The sequence below is a fragment of the Plecotus auritus genome (genome assembly GCF_963455305.1).
Source record: "Plecotus auritus genome assembly, chromosome: 9".
Lineage (NCBI taxonomy): Eukaryota > Metazoa > Chordata > Mammalia > Chiroptera > Vespertilionidae > Plecotus > Plecotus auritus.
The window spans coordinates 29,724,196-29,737,392 of NC_137783.1; the positions used below are offsets into that span (position 1 = coordinate 29,724,196).

General features: G+C 41.3%; 1 protein-coding gene across 9 annotated transcripts in view; it reads left to right on the forward strand.

Annotated features, from left to right (window-relative positions):
• Window positions 1-13,197, forward strand: part of SGMS1 (sphingomyelin synthase 1) — a 281,456-nt gene that overhangs the window by 252,903 nt on the left and 15,356 nt on the right. For all 9 annotated transcript variants that reach the window (XM_080642210.1, XM_080642215.1, XM_080642214.1 and 6 more), the window contains one exon: window positions 9,953-10,070. In XM_080642210.1, coding sequence (XP_080498336.1) covers window positions 9,953-10,070 — 118 coding nt within the window. The remainder of the gene's footprint in view (window positions 1-9,952; window positions 10,071-13,197) is intronic.

Below are 13,197 nucleotides of genomic sequence, written 5' to 3' on the forward strand. Positions count from 1 at the left end.
GATAGGTTTTAGTTCTTCCTTGAATGTTTGGTAGAACTCTCCTGTGAAGCCATCTGGCCCCGGGCTTTTGTTTGCCGGAAGCTCTTTGATGACTGCTTCAATTTCTTCCATAGTTACTGGCATGTTGAGCTGTTTAGATTCTTCCTGATTGAGTTTTGGAAGGTTATATTTTTTTAGGAATATGTCCATTTCCTCCAGGTTGTCCAGTTTGTTGGAATAGAGTTGTTCGTAGTATTTTTTAACAATCCTTTGTATTTCGGCGGGATCTGTTGTTATTTCACCTCTTTCATTTCTGATCTTGTTTATTTGGGTCCTCTCCCTTTGCTTCTTGGTGAGCCTGGCTAGAGGTTCATCAATCTTGTTTATCCTTTCAAAGAACCAGCTCTTGGTTTTGTTGATCTTTTGTATTGTTTCTTTGGTCTCTATGTCGTTTATCTGTGCTCTGATCTTTATTATTTCCTTCCTTCTGCTTACACTGGGCTTTTCTTGTTGCTCTTTTTCTAACTCTTTGAGTTGTTGGGTTAGGTAATTTATTACCCCTGTTTCTTGTTTTTTGCAGTAGGCTTGTAGAGCTATGAACTTCCCTCTCAAGACTGCTTTCGCTGTGTCCCATAGATTTTGGATTGTAGTGTTTTCATTGTCATTTGTTGTCATGATGTTTTTTATTTCTTCTTTGATCTCTCTGGTAACCCAGTCATGGTTTAATAGCATGCTGTTTAGTCTCCATGTGTTTGATTTCTTTGGGTTGTTTTTATTGTAGTTGATTTCCAGTTTTATGCCACTGTGGTCTGAGAAGATGCTTGATATGATTTCTATCTTCTTGAATTTGAAGAGACTTTGCCTATGTCCCAACATATGGTCTATCTTTGAAAATGACCCATGTGCGCTTGAGAAGAATGTATATTCTGTGGCTTTGGGGTGAAATGTTCTGAAGATGTCAATTAATTCCATCTGGTCTAGTGAGTCATTTAGGATTGATGTTTCTTTGCTGATGTTTTGTTTAGAGGATTTGTCCAATGGTGATAGTGGGGTATTAAAGTCTCCTACTATGATTGTATTGCTGTCAATGTCTCCCTTGATATCCTCCAGGAGTTTTTTTATGTATTTGGGTGCTCCTGTATTGGGTGCATATATGTTTACCAGAGTTATTTCTTCTTGTTGGATTGCTCCCTTTAGTATTATGAAATGGCCTTCCTTATCTCTTGTTATGTCCTTCAGTTTGAGATCTAATTTGTCAGAAATAAGTATTGCTACCCCAGCTTTTTTTTCAGTTCCATTTGCCTGGAAAACCTTTTTCCATCCCTTCACCCTCAGTCTGTGTGCGTCTTTTTTTCTGAGGTGGGTTTCTTGTAGACAGCAGATATATGGGTCGTGTTTTCTTATCCAATCTGTTACCCTATGTCTTTTGATTGGGGCATTTAATCCATTTACATTTAAAGTTATTATTGATAGGTACTTATTTGTCGCCATTCCTATTCTTTACCCCTGTGTTACTTCTTCGCTTCCTGTTTCTTTCTTTCTTTCTTTCTTTTTTTTTTTTTTTTACAGCAGACCCTTTAGCATTTCTTGCATTGCTGGTTTGGTGGTAATAAATTCCCTTAGTCCTTTTTTGTCTGTGAAGCTCCTGATTTCACCTTCAATTTTGATTGACAGCCTTGCTGGGTACAGTATTCTTGGATTCAGCCCCTTCCTTTGCATGACTTTGTATATTTCATTCCATTCCCTTCTGGCCTGATGAGTTTCTGTTGAGAAATCAGTTGCTAGTCTGATGGGGGTTCCTTTGTATGTAACTTTCTGTCTCTCTCTTGCTGCTTTTAAGATTCTTACTTTGTCGTTGGTGTTTGCCAATTTAATTATAATGTGCCTTGGCGTCGGTCTTTTGGGGTTCATTTTGCTTGGGACTCTGTGAGCTTCTTGGATTTGTGTGGGTTTTTTCTTCCCTATATCTGGGAAATTTTCTGTCATTATTTCTTCAAAGAGGTTTTCTATTCCTTGCTCAGCTTCCTTTCCTTCTGGAACCCCTATTATGCGGATGTTGTTTTGTTTTGTGTTGTCCCAAAGTTCCCTTAGACTCTCCTCCTGCCTTTTAATTTTTTTTTCTAGAAGTTGCTTTTCTTGGGTATTTTTTTCCATCTTGTCTTCTAGCTCACTGATGCGGTCCTCTGCTTCTTCTAGTCTACTCTTGATGCTTTCTATTGAGTTCTTTACAGCAGCGATGTCATTTTTCATTTCTTCTTGGTTCTTCTTCATTTCCTCTTGGTTCTTGCTCATATTGTCGAATTTGTCTTCCATTCTTTTCAGCCACCTTATGACCATTTCTCTGAATTCTTTTTCTGGAAGGTTGCTTGCCTCCATTTCGTTTACTTCCTTTTCTGGTGATGCCTGCTTTTCTTTCATATGCGGGCTGCTTCTTTGTCTCCCCATGGTCTCTCTTCTCTGGGTGTCTGGTTATGTAGTTCTCTCTCTCCTGGGTTGATTTAAAGGCACAAAATACAGCACTACCAGGTACAACTCACAAGGCACTGAACAGGAATGTATTCACGATATTAATAACCTCCAATAAAGGTGACCACCAGAGAAAGGCAAATTAGGTGATAGGAGAGAAATAAGAAGAGGAAAAAAGAAAGAAAGAAAGAAAAAAAGAAAAAAGGAGTGTGAAAATGAAATTGGGAAAAGGGAAAGTAAAGAGAAAAAAAAAAGTAAGAGACAAGAAATTGACTAAGAGAGAAAGGGGAACAGACTATATATATTGGGGATAAAACTCCAATAGAACAATCACTAATCCCAGCAAATGCCAGCAACAAGTGCCTGGGGATTAGTACAAACTACAACACCAACTAATATGGATTGAGGCAAGGTTAAGCTGAAGCACAAAACAAACAAAAGAATAAACAAAAGAAGAATAAGCAAAACAATCTCACAAAAAAAGCATAAAAATTGGATATAATCTACATTCAAGCAAACAACAACAAAAGGACAGAGATAAGGACAAGTTTATGGATAACTCAGACAGCGAAGGGAGAGGTGTATGTGGACTTGGAGCAGGGGATTGGAGATTAGATATGTAAGTAGGGTGAAATTTTAACAAGGGGTAAACAGAAAGAATAGGGAAAATCTAAAGCAGTAAAAGGGTAAGACAAACAGGACACTGAAAAGGGGGAGGTTAGGAAGAGAGTGATGGCCTAAAGGTAGAGTTGAGATAGAGTAAAACGATGCTAAAGGAAAGATAAAAAATAGAATGTAGAACCCTAATCCCAAAATAAAATGAAGAGAAAATAAAATGACACTTTAAAAAAAAAAAAAAAAAGATAAAATAGCAGTAGTAATAATACGGATTGAAAATAAAAATGTAATCATTAAAAAGGCAAAATCAAGTGATGAAAAAAGAAAAAAAAGTTTCTTGATTAAAAGATGCAAAAAATGAAAATTAAAAAAAAATAAAAAAATAAAAAAAAAATAAAAGGTAAAAATAAAATGTGGAGTAGTGAAGGTCATTCACTTCCTCTGTTTTTCTGTTTGGCACGCCTGTTTCTCAGTCCAGACAGTATTGCAGTTCCCTGCGATCCACTGCTCTTCGGTGTTGTAAGCCAGTCCTGATTTTAAGCAGGCGGTGTGTCTTAATTTCTCGTATTCCTTTATTTTTGATTACACAAGAGTCAATTTGTGATTCAGCCCCTGGGTGGCAGTGTTTCTGGATTGACTTCCGGGTCTATCTATGGCCTCTCTAGGGAGTGTTAGAGCCTTCTTTCCCTGTGGCACTCGGGCCTGTGGGAGTGGTCTGCCTCAGAGCTGACTCTCCGATGGTCACTCCCCGCTCCGATCCCCAGGTTCCAGAAAAACAACCTTCCCCTGCAGTCTCCCAGGGTGTCCCCAACTGGGTGATCCTATGTATTGGGCTTAGTAATCAGAAGCAAGGATTTGAAGAGGAAAAAGCCCAAGTGTGCGAACTCCGGGACTGCGAGTGAGCCCAGGCACCCAGGGAGCGCACGGGCTGCGCGTAAGTCTGGACTGCCTGAAATTCTTAGGGTGTCCCTGCACTTCAGATCAAAATGGGTTGCTTTTTAGAGTGCCCTTCTGTTAGCAGCTCTGAGGACCCCTTTCCACAGTCACAGATCACGCCAGCCCCTACAGCCACGGATTTTTCTAGGCACAGACTTCCCTGGTCCTCCAGCTCCCGCAAAACGCGCGTTCCTCTCTCCCGCCGGGACCAGAGACCTCACCTTATCCCAGGCGAAATCTGACCTTTCCGTGGTGGAGTGTAGAGCTTCTCTGAACCCGTGTGCTTGCACCAGTTGGGGAGCGTTGTTCTGGGGCTCGCAGCTGTTCCTGGGGTGCCGCAGTTGTGGATTCTCAGGCTTCAGACAAGCTCCACTTTCCGGATCAAGATGGCGCAGACTCCGCGTCCAAGCCCGCAGCTCCGGGAGGGGACCCAGCCGCAGTTCTTGCTGCCAGGTCAGGGGAACCCCGTTCAGCAGTCCCCCACCTCCTTCTGGAATTCAGCTGTCTCCCAACCAGCCAACAAACACTCCCTGCGCGACCCTCAGCTGTTCTTTCTTTCTGCTCCGGGACAAGGCTCGGAACACGTCTGTCTATTCCGCCGCCATTCCTGAGTTAATTTTTATTTATAACACCAAAGAAAGCTAAGTAATTCTTGCTTCTAGGCAGATTAGAAGACAAAGTAAACAAAAAGAAAAAGTTACTTATCATGTTGCCAGAGATAAATGGTAATGATAATATCCCTTTTGATACTTTCTCTGTGTGTGCCTGTATTAATAACCTATATATGTGTATAATTTTAAGTGGTATCATATATGCCTTCTTTTTTATAGCGTGCCCAGGGATTATCTTCCCTCTTTTCTTAAAAAACCATCATGTATGTCTCTTTAATTATTGGAGATCTGATTTCGACATCACCACATCTGTCCCCCACCAGCCTGTTAGCTGTTAAGCATTCAGTTATAATGCAAATCTCACTAGTTTAAGAATATTCTGTCCCTAGCCACCTACTGGGAGAATTGGGTCAAGTGTCTTAATTTCTGTAGTAGCACTGTTTCTTCGCCTACAAAATGGGATGATAAAACAGTGTCTGTCTCAGCGTTGTTGTGCAGATTGAGTGAATTAATGTGTACAAAGCACTTGACGGAGTCCTTGACATCCCTCTGGTGCCCAAACCTGTGCCACTCCCATCCCATCTTAGTAGACGGCTTCTCTGTTCTCTCAGGCCAGACATCCTGGTTTGTTCTTGATATTTGCTTCCACCCCACATCTGGTCTGTCTGTTAATCCACCATTTCTCACCACCTCTGTTGCTGCCCTTGGTCGAACCAGAACCCCGTCATCTCTTATCTGGGTTGTTGTAGGAACCTCCTGCTGGTTGCTCTGTCTCCATCTTGCTTCCTTTAAGTCACTTGTCAACCTGGCGGACAGAGTGTGTCACTGTAAGAGTAAGTTGGTGTACCATATGTCACTCTTCTCCCACCTCTTAGAGCTTTAAGGTGCAAGTTCTTATGTTGACCAATGAGGCCCTGTCAGACCTGGCCCTATTTCCTCCCAGACCTCATGTCCGCCACTGCATTGTACCAAATGCAAAAACAGTGTAGTGTTACTATTCTAATTTTGATAGCATTTAATCCGGTTCTAAGTACTTTTTTATGGTATTTAATCAGGTTCTGGGTACTTTTTCCTATTTAAAAAATAAAAATAACATATAAAAATAAAGTCACCTAAACTGAACATAACGTACTATTCTAGCAATTCTTAATAATCCTATCTAGTAAAAGAGTAATATGCAAATTGATTGTCACTCAAACACACAAGATGGCTGCTCCCATGTGGTCAAAGATGGCTGCCCCCATGTGGACACAAGATGGCCTACACAAGATGGCCAGCAGGGGAGGGCAGTTGGGAGGGACCAGGCCTGCAAGGGAGGGCAGTTGGGGGCGATCAAGCCTGCAGGGGAGGGCAGTTAGGGGTGACCAGGCTGGCAGAGGAGGGAAGTTGGGGGCGACTGGACCTGCAGGGAAGGGCAGTTGGGGGGACCCAGGCCTGCAGGGGAAGGCAGTTAGGGGCAAACAGGCTGGCAGGGGAGCAGTTAGGCATCAATCAGGCTGGCAGGGGAGTGGTTAGGGGGTGATCAGGCTGGCAGGCAGAAGCGGTTAGGGGCAATCAGGAAGGCAGGCAGGCGAGCAGTTGGGAGCCAGCAGTCCTGGATTCTGAGAGGGATGTCCCAGATTGGAGAGGGTGCAGGCTGGGCTGAGGGACACACACCCCCGTGCACAAATTTCGTGCACGGGGCCTCTAATCCTATATAATAAGGGCATAATATGCAAATCGACTAAATGGCAAAATGATCAGTTGGAGGGGGCAGGGCCGGCGAGCAGGCTGCGCCATGCCAGCCAAGGCACGTGCCAGCAGGCAGAGGGAGGGCCATGGCGATCGGGGCCGGGGAGGGGTGGCAGAGGTGACCAGTGGCGGTGGAGGGGCAATGGGGGTCGGGGCAGTCCGCTTGCCGCTGGCGCCTCCCCTGATCAGCCCGCCCGGTCGCCTCCCGCAGAGGGAGGTCAGACTGCAGTTGATGCTGGGTTCCCAGACTGTGAAAGGGCACATGCCAGGCTGAGGCCCCCGCCCCCCAAGTGCACGAATTTTTGTGCAGCAGGCCTCTAGTTATCTATAAAACACTGACACTGATCCATACTTCTTTTTTAATGACATTTAATAAGTATGTTTTTCTTTTCTCTCAGAAAAAATAGTAATGAGCCTATTACTCAAATACTTAGGAGAAGAATAGATAAGGGGAACCAAATACAAGTGACTGTGAGGTGACTGTCATTGCCAAGTGTGAGCAAATGAGCATCAGGCTTCTTTTTTTTCCTTTCCTTTCCTTTCCTTTCCTTTCCTTTCCTTTTTTTTTTTTAATATATTTTATTGATTTTTTACAGAAAGGAAGGGAGAGGTATAGAGAGTTAGAAACATCGATGAGAGAGGAACATCGATCAGCTGCCTCCTGCACACCTCCTACTGGGGATGTGCCCGCAACCAAGGTACATGCCCTTGACCGGAATCGAACCCGGGACCCTTGAATCTGCAGGCTGACGCTCTATCCACTGAGCCAAACTGCCTAGGGCTCCTTTCCTTTCCTTTTTTTTTTTTTTTTAGGCTTCTTTCTAACATATAAGAGGGAGAGATGTATCCCATAGAGAACAACATTATGCTTTTGAGAATTATAACCTGCATCTTGTTCTTGGCATTTGTTTACTCTCCAGTCATATCTCATTAACATTCTTCTATGGCTTTTTTTTGTGGCATTGTTGCCCTTTTTAAAAAAAACTTTTTTTTAACAAAAGGGTCTGTTTGTAAAAAGTCAAAGGGGCCACTGGGGCAACAGGATAGGCAGGTGGGCTTCTCCTGTTGGGGGGGATTAGGAAGGGAAACCCTCCCTTTCACCCTGGGCTGCCTCGGGAACAGGTGGCACTGGCTCAAGGACAGGATAAGCTTCAGGCCTCAGCCTCTAGCAGCTCTGGAACAGGGTGGCCCCCCCTCAGTCGTTGGGTGTCATGGTGTCGCCTGCAATTATGGCCAGGGATCTCTCATTTTAACCACTTTAAAAAATGTTTTAAACACATTTTGAACTTTTTAAACCTGTAAGAAATCTGTGGGAAATTCTTTGATTAATGAAATAAATACCTTCATTGCATACAATTCTTTGAAACACTTGTATATCCTGCTTTTTAAAGTTTACTCTAGTTAAGCTTTATACATTGGAGATATTCTAAGCTTAATTTCAAAAAGATTAAGTAAATGCCGAAGACTGAAGATTCTTATAAACAACCAGATCCAGCTTACTAACGTGTGTTTTTGTTAGCATTGATTAATTCACAGGGACAAAGTCATTTGGCTTTTTCACTTCAAGTCAAATAGTAAATGTGACTGAATCTTTAATGTTTGTTACTTTGCAATTTTTTTTTTGTAAAAAGGTCGTTTTTCATCCTTTCTCATTTTTATACACCTTATTTATTCATAGATATCTGAATTTTTTCACTACTACTCTTGTGACTCAAATTTAAGATGTGAAAATAGCTATTGGCATGTGGTGTGTGTGTGTGTCTTTTGTGTATTTTGAAATAGGCGAAGTATTTTTAAGACCACATTCTTGACCAAAATTGAGTGATAGCAATCATTTTCTTGTGTTTCTTCCTTTAAAGAGATGAACAGATATAGATTTAGTAAGTTTCTTAGATGTTTTCTACATAGTTTAGTGAAATTGCAGGTAATTTCTACTTGTTTGAGCAGGATGGCTAGAGAGAGCATTATCTTTTTAAGAAAGATGAACATTATGTCTTACAATGGAAAATTAACTTTTGTATTTCAAGTGTTCTTGTTAAGACATGGGCTAGTATTATCCTCTAGTATCACCCTCTTTACATTGTTTAGTTATGTCGTGCTTTCGTCATACTTGAAGTTAGAGACACATACCTTTACAAGACAGCTTTATGCTGAATAATTTCTTATCCTTGGAGGTGGCATATAGAGCTTTACTAAAAAAATAAGATGGCTTCTACAGTAAGCAATTCTGACCCAATTTCTGAAATCTAGGCAAAGAGACAAAAACACCCAGACTCTATTCATACAACCCAAGTGACTTAACTCACATGAACTGTGCAGTTAAAGATGAATGCTAATATAGTTGCATGGGTTATTTTTTAAAAATATATTTTTATTGATTTTAGAGAGAAAAGGAAAGGGAGAGAGAGATAGAAACATCAATGAAGAAAGAGAATCATTAATTGGTTGCCTCCTCCTCACCCCACACTGGGCATCAAGCCCGCAACCCAGGAATGTGCCCTCACCGGGAATCGAACCGGGACCTCTTGGTTCGTAGGTTGACGCTCAACCGCTGAGCCACACCAGCCAGGCAGCATGGGTTATTTTTAATTAATTTTTAATCACACAAGTGACATAGCATTTTATTCCTCTTATTAAAATAAAAAATATAAATGATTCAAATTCTCCTCCAATTAGCACGCTTCAGTAGGATTATCTATTCCCCATAAAAATAGAACTACACTATACATTTGTAGGGTAATCAACATTCCATATTCTCAGAGGAAAGCCTGCCATTGTTTCTTTTTCTTTGTATATTTAATGCAAGTTGCCCAGGCCAAGTTACTAGTAAAATTTGAACCCCCCAAGTTGAGGAAGAGGAGACCCATAGGACTGAGATAGAGGGAAAGGGACATTCTTATCCAAGCATATACTTAAGTTTGTACAGTGAAATCTAATTAAAGTAAACCTCATTATGTGGAATTTGTTATTTGGAGGAGTTAGCAAACTCAACATACATGTTCACATTTATGTAAAAAATAATTTCATTAGAACCACTAATCAACTTAAAATGGAAAAGAGATCTTTTTCTAATTCTTGCTGATTTTGTTTCTTACCATATAAACTATACATCTGTTGTCTACCATTGTGTGTGTATGGCAGGGAATTTTCATACATTTTTCCTAATGTTGTTATATCCGATTTACAATTTAGGAAACTGTGACTCAGAAATTCCATAGTGTATCCCAAGGCCACATAGTAGACAGAGAGGGAGATGGGGTAGGATGCTGTCAGTTAGGCTCTTTTCATGGCATCCTGCTTCCTCAGATCAATCAGCATGGGCGCCACTTATACATAAGTTGAATGTCAACTCAGGTTTAAGGCCTCATGAAGCCTAATGAATAGCAATGTTGAGTGTTTTAAACTCTTTTGGCAAGTTAATATTTTTAAAAACCCACCACGTCATTCTCAAAAATTTCCCCCTAACCTATTAACTGTAGTCGTAGCATTCTGATTTCAAGCACTCAAGTAGATTTTGGGGGTTTGTTTTATTGGATCACTGAAAACTTTAAAGTAAATGAACCTGCAGAATTTCATGACTGAGTGTCTGCCCTGTTTTTCCCTTTTTCCAGGTCTATTATTAGCAGAAGATTTTTCTGCATAGTTGGCACGCTGTACCTGTATCGGTGTATTACAATGTATGTAACTACACTCCCAGTACCTGGTATGCATTTCAACTGCTCTCCGAAGGTAAACCACTCCTCACTGTAATTTCTTTTTTTGTTTGTTTCTCGTCTTGCCCAGGGGTCCTTTGACTAAGGCCAAAGGTGAAAATTTCTTTAGAACACAGGCCAGTCCCCCCACCCTCATCTGGGAATGTTACTAAGCAGTATGGCCAGGCAGCCCCACCCTTCTCAGGTTTCCAAACCCTGCCAGTGCTTCCCAGCTGGGGAAATATGTGGTCTAGTTAGTGTGCTGGAAGCAGTTAAGCTTTGTATGTGGGTGTAGATTTTTGGTTTCCTGCCAGATTTTTAAAATATCATTCTCTCCCTTGACACAGATCCAAGAGCTTTTAGATGGCTTTTCCCTCTCTTAGATGGAAAGTTCAGTTTGAAATGATATTTTTTCCTTCTTTCTATGAATCTCTTTGGTGGTAATCTGTAACAGCAGAACCAGTTCCTGTCTCCTTGCATTCTCCTTTCTCCCAGACAATGGAGATTTTGCCGAATGTATTGATCTTCTCTAGTAGCATAGGAGCCCTTCTTTAACATAAACTTCGTTCCTCTCTTATTGTCTCTACCTTTCCATTAGGGTCACATAACATTCCTTACTCCTCACCTTTACCTTGGAGTAATTTCAACTTGGGAGATCATTGGGACTTCATGAAACAATTAGCAGAAGATTTGGTTTTTAAAATGTTTACCTACATCAAAGCTCTTTGATGCAATAAGAAATAGAAGAGACTTATTTCCTGGATTTGATTGGGGAGACCATGTGGGCGACTACCTTAGTGTGTTTGACATAATTTCTTTGCACTGCACTTTCAATTCCATCCCTTTGTACCTTTCCTTCCAGAAGGGAGATTTGTCCTCTGCTTGAACCTGGAAGAGGGCTGAAAATGGACTTCGGATTTTTAAAGTGGTGTCTTCATCATTTGAAATTTCGGATTCCTTTAAGTTATTTGCTTACTGTGTTTCCTCTTTTTTTTAGTCTTATATTGTGCTCAGAGAGGTAGCTAGTTTCTTTATTTGCTCTTTCTATTTTGCTACAAACTCTTAACTCTGGAGAAGCCATCATAAAAATTGTTCCTAGTGTCCCCCGTCTGTGTCAGCGGTTCTACCTCTGCACCTCCCGTGCTGCTCTTTCTTCCGCCCGACCAAGAAGCCAGCCTCACATCTCCTTTGTTCTCTGTAGACTCTCAGGCACTGGCCTTGCAGCTCCTGGGTTGTAGGAAGGATCCAGTGTAGACCCTTGCTGGGAGCCTGGCTTGTTAAGCAGTATGTTCTCAGTAGTAGGCTGACGGCTTAGGATGTTCGCCCAAGTTTAGTTCAGCTCCTTAAAAAAGCCTGTCTGTGCATTGGGAAGTTTCTCCACCAAGGAACACGTCATGCTAGTTTAGTTAGATGTGCGATCTGGCCAAGCACAGGTTGGAGATGGATCCAACATCATGCTGGGTAGCCTTTCTCCGGACTTTGGCTCTGGCTTTGTTTCTTCTCAGGAGCTCCGCCCAGCTGCTGGCCAGTGTGGGCTGTTAGCATAGGCACTTACAGAGTCAGCTTTAGTCATCAGCTTATCTACCCAAGATCTGGGACCAAAAATAGCTTGTGGGTTTTCTTGGTAAAGGCAGAGGTAATACCAGGAAGTGTATGCAGAAGCCAAACCCAAATGTGTCACTCATTTATTGTGTCTCTGGACATCCTAAATAAGGACATCATTCTGTAACCGTCTTCTTGAAATTGAAAATTTTCAAATCAAGTATGTAGGAGAGAGTGGAATATTAGCAAACCTCAGCAAACATTATCAGTTAAAACTCATTAAATCTAATTACTTGTTTTGCAGAATAGGACTCTTGGGAGAAAGAATTCAGAAAACAGTGTTTTATTCTGAAAATTTTTAAATGTATACCAAAGTAAAGAATCTAGTGTATGGTGTAAAGTACTGTTGTATACCCAGCATCCAGATTCAATAATTGTCAAGATTTGCTACATTTGCTTCGTCTATTTTTTCCTTTCAAATATTTTTAAATCCAAGACAGTGTCATTTTATTGCTACATAATTTTGTATGCATCTAAAAATTTTGGACATTTTATTGCATAATTTTAATGCTGTTGGTATATCAGTATGATTAACAACAATTATTTGGTATAACAAATACCATTTCATGGAGTACTTTGATTGTCTTAAAATGCCCCCCTTTTTTTTAACATTTGGTTTGTATAAGTTAGGATCTCTTTACAGTACATATACTAGTAGTTCTATCTCTTAAGTCTCTAATTCTGGACAAGTCTCTCTCTCTCCTCTCTCTCTCTCTCTCTTTCTTTCTTTCTTCTCCTCTTCCTCCTCACCCCCCTCCCCCCATCAGTAACTTATAGAGATCAGATTAGTTGTCCTGTAGAATATTCCACATTCTGGATATCTGTTTATTTGCTTCTAGTGTCAATTAACTTCTTCCTCTTTCCTGCATATTTCATCTACATAGAACGTTGGCTCTGGAAACTTGATTTGATTCCATTTTAACTTGTTTGGCAAGAGCATTTCACGGTGAAACAGTGACTTCTGAAGCTAGACAGAAGAGTTAGCAAAGCCCTCACTGGCTTGGTGCTGCCCTCGGAATGGCAGATCAAGCTTACGAAATTCAGGGGTCGGCCAAGGGCTAGGGGGCTGCACTGCACAATGTCAGAAGGGAGAGAGGGTAGCACTTTGTCAGAGAGAGATCCAGACACCTGCTTTGTCTACTCGAGAGGCATACACAGAGCTGAGTTTCAAAATGGAAAGGAACCTTTCAAAATGTCATGCAGCCCCATGTTCTATTTGATGTCTGTCAATATCCTCACCGTGAAATCTTGATCAACCTCTCTCTGAACCATTGCCTAGAGAGGGAACTTACTACCCAGTGGTTAGGATGATCTTGCACAGTCACTTACTAGCTGTGTGGCAGTTGCATTAAACTTCTCAGAACCCCAGAAGGAGTATTGACAAAACAAGGCTAATGACACTTTTGATATCTGTCTGAAGGAGTTGTGAGAGTGAAGAAGGCAATACCTAAGGCTTCTATTGGTGTGAAATGCTGACAGAAATAAGAGAGCTCAGTGTCATTATCATGCGTCAACCCCTAGACTTATTTGTCCAGCATTTGTAAAATGCTGTGATAAGGACC